Raw genomic sequence first — 8,795 nt, forward strand, 5'->3', positions numbered from 1 at the left:
AGAGCTTAATGTTTTAGATAATGTGTTTCTGAGTCTGAGTCTAAATGTAGGTGCTAAATAACGCAACGACTTGCCCCATCTTATTTTGAACCAATCAGTCTTATTTCAAAACAGCATTTCAACTCATCTCATCTCATCTCATCTCATCTCATCTCATCTCATCTCATCTCATCTCATCTCATCTCACCTCTTCAACATCCCCTTAGACCAGATATAGTGCCCCCTTAGCTTCTCTGTACTCATGTTTTGTCTTTAGTTCAATTCCACCCGTTAAACCCTAGCTTCCATGTTATCACCATATAACACAGGCATGACCAGTGATAAAAGAAGAAAGTACATAATAAAACAGACAATAATCATGTCAAGCTCTAACAATGCAGTAATTGATTTTCCAGCCACCTGGGGTCAGTGTGGGCAAAACATTCTGTGAACACATCCATCCATTTTCTTAACCACTTATCCTCTAAACAGGTCTTAAGGAGCTCAAGCCAATCTCAACTGATATTGGGTGAGAGGTGGGGTACACCTTGGACAGGTCGCCAGTCAATCACAGGGCTAACATATAGTATAGAGACAGACAACGATTCACACTCTCATTCACACCTATAGGCAATTTAGAGTCACCAACTAACCTAACCTTTTGGTCTGTGGGAGGAAGCCAGAGTACCTGGAGGGAACCCACACTGGTGGGTTTGAACCTCTTACTGATAGGCGACAGTGCTAACCGCTGCACCAGCATGCCGCACATACAGTGATGTTAGACAGACAGACATGTTAGCAAACAGTAGCTTATTTATACTTCCAGCAGACATAGAGCAACACTTTCATTTATTTTGTGTTTTGGTCCAACCAACTCCTGAGGGAGGGAAATATCTGTCTCTAGCTGCTAAATGCTCCAGTGTTCACCAGTTAGGCAATAACTTTGTCTGTTTGCTGTTTGGTGCTGGACATATAGCATACAGTGGTTTGTAGAGTTTGTAGAGTTAGTTTGTAGACTTTTTTCAGCTGCCCACTGTGGCTGGAAACAGGGTGATGAGAGCTGTGAGACCCAAACAGTAAAGGTGTGGGCTGGAAAACCAAGACGATGTGTTAAAATGTACTAAAATGCCATTTTAACACATTGCTAGTTTCACTCCGCCATTCTGAGGAGAATGGCAGAGTTGGGGGATGACTTTTTATAACATAAATAAACATAAATATTGATAAGAGCAGCTTCAAGAACATCCCACTCAAACAGGCAAATAAAAACAGTCAAGGCTAGAATTAACTAACTATAAAAAACATTAATAAAAGGGAACCTTTATAGTTCTTGCTGTGGTTATTGCTGTTGACTTGCCCCTATCATTTCTGTCAGAAAAATTCTCACCTGACCATGACAAAAAGTAAAATTAATGTTTCTATCTTTTCTGTGATGCAGGTCCTGGTCTTGCATTCATTGCATACCCCAAAGCTGTTACTATGATGCCTCTGTCTCCACTTTGGGCCTGTCTTTTCTTCATGATGCTTATCTTTCTTGGACTGGACAGTCAGGTGAGGATCACCAGAGTCAGAATACAGAGAATAATGATCACTGGTAACACTTGAAATGTCCTTGTATCTGCTTTTAACTAGAAAGTATGATTATGAACTTATGACATTTTCTCAACTTTCAGTTTTAATTCTGTGAACCCTTTTGTGCAACTGTTTGGTAGAACAAACAATAGATGCATCACATGCACATAACACTGGTGGAGGACTTTTCTGTGTATATGTTTGTGTATAATATTTATTTTTTTTTTCTTTTTACATTGCAAATTGCTTTCCCATTTATGGAAATAATGCATTCCTTTTATTTCCCAGTTTGTGTGTGTGGAAAGCTTAGTGACAGCTGTGGTGGACATGTACCCAGAGACCTTCAGGAGAGGCTACCGCAGAGAGCTGCTGATTCTTGGCATGTCTATCGTCTCCTTCCTCATAGGACTCATCATGTGTACGGAGGTGAGACTCAGTTATAGTCAGATCACGAGGTACCACCTGTCAAGTTTTCAAAATATGAATAATATACTAAAACAGTGTTGCAAGAGAGGCTTTCATAACCATTTTCCTACAAAACAGTAATTCACAGGGTTGTCAGGAAGAAATGTTTACATAATTAATGAGAAACAAGAGTGGGTGAGAAAGTAGAGGAAGTACAACAAACTACAACTAAGGACAAAATGAAACTGTTTTTCTGGATACTACTGCAGCAAAGGTTAGCAAAGATTCATGCATTTTATTGCTATGAAATGACTGATTAGGCATGGTAAGCTATGTTTTACTTATGTTTACTGTCTTTAGATGCTTAACAGATAAAGATTTTACATACAAGAAAAACAATATGATAAGCTCATAAACCTACTGATGGTTAATCGTATGTATATATACTGCGGGTATATACTCAACCTGGATTTTTTTACTTATATCCTGAGAGAATATTACTACTTTTACTTATGTAAAATAAACTTCATTTCTGGACAGGGGATATCTAATATTCTTGGAAAACACTTGTTTCCATATTCACATCATCTTATATTTCTATGTAGGAATACTACTCATCATCATCATCATCATCATCAGCTTGATCCCCATCATCAAATCACAAGTTTGAGATGAAGCCCTGTCAGGTACCTCATAGATAAATGATCAAAAATCCATATGTTGTAGATTAAAATAACTAAATTATTTAGTCCAATCATGTGATCCGCTGCCTTTTGTGGTTCAGTGTTTATGAAATGAGCCTAAGATCTCTTCTAGTGGGCACTCTGTTAAAGGTCTGTGGTCAAGTTATCTATCTGTAGCAGCGTCTACTTTATGTCACCAGCTCTGCTCTGCTTTTAAGACCTTTCATCTTTATATTGTAATAATGGACGAGAATCTGGTTTCTCACACTATTAGAAGGACTTTCATCCACTAAAAGCTTTTCATGTCTCCATACACACTGCACTCCATCCACCCCCACTTTAAACGTACTGTACTGTTCTCTAGCGGCCTGCAACAGCCATGAAACATAGGAAAAGAATTTAATGCAATACTGAAGTGAATCTTTGTGAATAATTGCAACAAACAGTACTTTCTCCTTTTTTTGTTTGTTATAGATAGCTACACTTTCAAATGATTTGACCTCAGTTTGTCACTGACCATCCTCATCCATGCTGACATGTCACCACCACATTAAAATTTCCACCTGCATTTACTCCTCTTTCACCACTAACTGCACTCTAGACACTTTATTCTTCTCTGCCACTAAAGCACCATCATAAATAAAATGTCACAAGAAGCCCGGAGAAGGATTTAGTCACAGTTCTAAAGGTCTTCTGGGAGTGTAGTTCAATACTTGGCTGAAGCTTGACCGTGAAGACAGTCAGTGAGATTTTTTGATGATATTCTTAGCTTTTTACTTGCGGTTTAGAGTTGTGGTGTAACCCTGCTCTCAGATTCATGTGAGGTTTTATTTATGATGGCCCTTTTAGTGGAAGCAGAAAGAAACAGATGAGTTGTCTTGAGCAGAGGTACAGTGGGTTAGGTAGAGTGGATGATCAAATGTGAGTGCCACCACTGGGTTGATGGGATAAACATTAACAAACATACTGTCGGTTATAACACACCAAGACACACCAAGTCTTTAAACTTGAACATCTCATTTCATCAGCATGATTTTTTTAAGGGACATTTGTGACTGTTTCTGATGCTCTTTCTATGTGCTTGTATCTGACTGACAGTTCTGACAGAACTTGATCTCAATAAGATTAACCAATGAAATAAAATGATATGTATAGTATATCACTGTGGCCCAAAGTAAATAAAAAGGTAATACTGCTCTCATTGTATCAGAGGCATTATGGACCACTAAGGAACAAAGTGTGTAGTTTGGATTTAAAAAGCCCTCTAAAGAGGTACCTAACCAACAATAAAAAAACAAATAGCACAGCAGACTGCATTCTTTAACACCATGTTTGGTCAACTAAGCACTGGGAACCTCAGTAGAGGCAATTCATTTTGACAATTTGGGGACATATTGTCACTTTCAGTAGGTACAAAAACACATTAGTGCTGGGTTGCTGTTTACATCACTACTGTATATGGCTCTATGCCATCAGTCCCTGACAAGCTAATCAAGCAGACCTGATTCACTGAATATTCAATGTGATCCAACACAGTCATTTACCCATATACTGGCTGTGACAGGAAACTGACACCTGCCTTTTCCCATCAGGGAGGGATGTATGTCTTCCAACTGTTTGATTCATACGCCGCCAGTGGGATGTGCTTGCTGTTCGTGGCCATATTTGAGTCCATATGTATCGGCTGGGTGTACGGTAAGATAAGAGCCTCAACTTGAAACACAACTTGAGATCTCAAAGAAATGTCAGTATTTTTCATTTCTTACCCTTGTCACTTCAGATAACAGTAGTAACGGTCACAAACACACAGTGAACTAACTACACATATGCAGAGCACTCAAGCACATTTCAGCACAGAGAGGCAGGCCATTGCATAAAACATTGTATCATGCTTTTACCCTCCTTGCTGCAATAATATTTCTTCTATGCCCTCTGCTGGAGAAGTTAATGCCTTACAAGGCGCATGAAGCCTTCTACTGAGATATTAAAAATAATATGTTGGTACTGTAGCAATCTGAAAGGTTGCTTTAGTATTTTTTAAGCCTCCGCACCGGCAACAGCTGTGGCCGGAGTGATTATGTTTTCGGGCTGTCTGTCCCATTCTCGTTAATGTGATATCTCAGGAACGCTTTGAGGGAATTTCTTCAAATTTATCACAAACGTCCACTTGGACTCAAGGATGAACTGATTAGATTTTGGTGGTCATAGGTCAAGGTCATTGTTACCTAACAAAATACATTTTTGGCCAATAACTCAAGAATTCATACTCTAATTATGACAAAATTTCATTCAAATGTCTAATAGGATAAAATGATGAAGTGATGACATTTTATATCCGAAAGGTCTCAATGGTCAACTTCACTGTGACATCATAATGTTCTGCAAAAATGCTTTTCTGGCCGTTATTCAAAGCCATAACTCAGGAACAGAAGGGGAGACTGTGACCATATTTCACATTTGGTCAGATAGTGAATTGGTGACACTAATGTTGGGTGTCCACCTTGAAACTGTGGTGATTATATAGATCTTCTGTGCTGCCGGGTTGAGGATGTGTGTGAAGCATCCATGTTTTAGAATTTGTAGCTTCAGCAACATCCGTATCTGAAGCATTGTCAACTGTGATGGCTACAATCAGCTTTATTGGCCAAACATGTGAACACATATAAGGAAAATACACTTAATACCTTTATATTAAATTCCTTCAAAATCTTTACTACAAATATTATATGAGTCTGGACAGACATGGATGTAAACTGCAACTTGACTGGTTGGTGGAGGCATACAACCGTGAGGTGGTATTTCTAGTCTTAAACAGGATTATTGCCTTTTTTCTATTTAATATGCCAAACTCTCTTGCAGTGTGCACAGCTCATGCTTAAAATAAAGAGAAAGAATATATGATTTTGGGTTTAAATATCAGTACATTCACATTATTGTCTGCCTAATTTAAGCACACAATTTGTCAACAAACCCAGTTATATTAAGGACAATATATTTTGCATGCAGCAATGTAGTTTCCAACTAGATTTTATCAACATCTAGTCAGCTGCTCTGTTTAGACAGCCATATACTTTCACAAGACATCAATCACATCATTATTTTGATGACACATACTGCAGAGAAACTGAGTGACACAAATTTGCATTTCAGGTAGTGACAGATTCTACCTAAACATTGAGGACATGATTGGCTACAAACCTGTCTTCTTCATCAAATGGTGCTGGATGATCCTGACCCCGGGCATCTGTGCTGTGAGTCCACCGCCGATACTGCAACAAACAAAAAAACCCCCAACAAAATCAAGAGTAGAAGTAGCATCAAAAAGAGCAAACAACATATCATTTAGATGAGCAAGATGGTGCAGAAAGACAGACAGATGAGGAAGATTCATGTTGATTTATTTTGATCTTATATAGATTCTGAATTTCAAACTGAGTCCAAAGTAAGTTATAGAATAAAGCTAAAGTTAAAAAATGTGTATTTGGTTCATACTGCAGGATAATTTCTCACTTTGTGTCAATGAAATATTAACATGTTACATTGTATTTATTCATGAAACAGCTGGTTTTCATTGTTTTCATATGAATAATACATAAAGGCTCTATTGTGTGTGGCCCTTAGCCTTACATTTACTAGACCACAATAGACTACAGCACCTCTGAATTCAAATGATGAGACCTTTATTCATCAAAAGAGCTGAGGCATTTCTCTCTCACAATGTAAATAACAACCAATAGCAACCAGAATGTCTTGTTTTGTTTGTCTGCCTTGCAGGGAATTTTCTTGTTTTTCCTGATTAAATACAAACCACTGAAGTACAACAACGTGTACACCTACCCTGACTGGGGCTATGGTATTGGCTGGTTCATGGCCATGTCCTCGATGGTCTGCATTCCTCTGGGAATTATCTGGATGATCTGGAAGACTCCCGGCACCTTCTCTGAGGTAGAAATGCACATGGAGAAATCTTACAGCTTCTACGTTTAGCACAGGCGACTACACATTGAATACAGAAACTGAAAGAGTAGAATTTAAAGAGTATTTTAATTGAGTTGGGTGTGCAAGCTCTTCTTTTACTTACTGGACTTTAAATTTAGTCATTCAACTCAACTCTCTTTTTGTCCTTGGTTTAGCCCTGTTCCCCCTCTACTTTCAAATTTATTGTAATATGTTTTAAATCAGTAATATATTAAGTCATGTTCTCAATATTAAGTAGCCTCCTGTCATAAGAAGTAAAACTATTCACCTCTATCCTTACCAGACATTTTATGTCTGTGATAAATGAAACAAATGTTTTTTCTTCCTTTTCATAGTGAATAAACAGACTGAAACTTATTTTTTCATCAGCCTGTCACTCATGACATGTGTCATACTGCCCATCTGGATAATTTCCCAAATCTGACTCAGTCAAAATTCAGTGTTTCTGCATTAGTGACTAAATTTGATGCCATCCAGGCCAGTAAGCATCAGTCACAGGGCTCTTAACTGGATTTGACTCCCAAACAAATAATAGGAAGATAATACAAAGCAGAAGTCTTTATCTTTTAATACCACAGAGATATCCTCTAGATCAAAACAACAATGTGTGAACACTTCTTTTCCTTTCTTCTGACAGTGTGAACACATGTTGTAATATCATTAATAGTCTTTATTTTAATATGACTTTAATTTACAGTAGTAAAGGCCATAAAAGCAGAACAACATTAGTGGCTGTTATATAAGGCAGAGTGTGTCTGACACTAGAGAGAAGTTACATCAGTCCCATTGCTATGAAGTAAAAACAAGTCCAAAGAATCCAGATCTTGTGTCTCTCCCATCTGAATTTCTTAGAGGGATTGTGACACAGTTGGATGATCTACCATCATTGCGTGAGGGAGGATCAAATAAACAAATTGCAGTTTTGTGACATTAGATGATCACTTATGGTCTTTGGCCTTTGGCAGCCCTGAGGTTGTTGATGGACTGATATCACTGGTGTTCTTGGTCTTATCTTGAGTGAAATTCAAATGGCATATAAATGGTAGACTACTTCATGTTGAATGTTTTCCTTGATCTATTTTTAAAAGAAACTGTAGAGGAGGGTAAAACTCATAACTGTAGTGCAGAATTATACTGCCTATATAGGTGATTAAAAATTAGGATGGATTACATTAATTTGGTCTTTTCTGCATGTCTTTTAATATAAATATATTGCAATAAAATATAGACAGTCTTTCTATTGTTTAACAAGATAGCTGGTAAGCTAAAATTTGTTACTCATCACCTATATCAAATGTTTGGAAGACATAATTTGTTATTTTATATGAAATACAATATGTAGTGTCTCACCACTCTTGATGAAGATAATGATGAAGCATGAAACAATTAAATCAATATTCAGTTAAATGTCTGTACAAATGATGTAATGGTTAGTTGATGTTATAATGTGACATACAGTACAGTAAAGTAGATAAATCGACAAATTATTCACTGGAACAAACAGTTCAGTTTTATATTTAGATATATTACTTTTTGTTGGTCACCATATGCGTTTCTATTCCCTTTAATGAACATGGTTATATGTTACGATACTGCTGTTTGTTAGTGGTGTAGTGTGGTGATTGAAGAATGAGAGATGACCTTTTTCTCCTTTTTCTGTTCGGCTCTCTGCAGAGAATGAAGAAGCTGACGACTCCCAGCCCGGACCTGAAAATGAGAGGGAAACTCGGCGCCCTCAGTCCTTATGCCGCCAACGACGCAAAACTTAAGGTCGATGGGAAAATATCCACCATCTCAGAGAAGGAGACGCATTTCTAACCGACTGCCTGACTGACCGACCAAGCTGCCTGCCGTTCAAAAAAAAAAAACAAAAAAAACAAAGAAAAAACCCTACAAACAACAACAACATTACGATCCACCATTACACAAAACAGGAAATGAAACTCGGAGTGTTATTTTTGTTTTGTAAAAAAAAAAGGAAAAAAAAAAGGAAAAGCTATCACATGATTATGTAGTCTGCTTTTGTTTTGCACAAACTTTGATAACAAATTTGTTGTTTTCAGTTAACATTGTGACTAAAGCAGCAGTTTATTTCTTTTCTAACTATAATAATAATATTTTAAAATCTATTTGATGACATACAATATATGGTTAAAACTTGTCCTGGTACCTGTCCTC

The 8,795-nt window shown here is 37.4% G+C and overlaps 1 protein-coding gene across 1 annotated transcript in view; it reads left to right on the forward strand.

Moving 5' to 3' along the window:
* Positions 1-8,541, forward strand: part of slc6a11b (solute carrier family 6 member 11b) — a 29,405-nt gene extending 20,864 nt beyond the window's left edge. Inside the window, exons 10-15 of the mRNA XM_044349329.1 lie at positions 1,418-1,530; positions 1,840-1,977; positions 4,232-4,334; positions 5,790-5,890; positions 6,414-6,584; positions 8,292-8,541. Coding sequence (XP_044205264.1) covers positions 1,418-1,530; positions 1,840-1,977; positions 4,232-4,334; positions 5,790-5,890; positions 6,414-6,584; positions 8,292-8,435 — 770 coding nt within the window. The 3' untranslated portion in view covers positions 8,436-8,541. The remainder of the gene's footprint in view (positions 1-1,417; positions 1,531-1,839; positions 1,978-4,231; positions 4,335-5,789; positions 5,891-6,413; positions 6,585-8,291) is intronic.
* Positions 8,542-8,795: the final 254 nt, after the last annotated feature.

Source organism: Thunnus albacares, chromosome 4 (assembly GCF_914725855.1).
Source record: "Thunnus albacares chromosome 4, fThuAlb1.1, whole genome shotgun sequence".
Lineage (NCBI taxonomy): Eukaryota > Metazoa > Chordata > Actinopteri > Scombriformes > Scombridae > Thunnus > Thunnus albacares.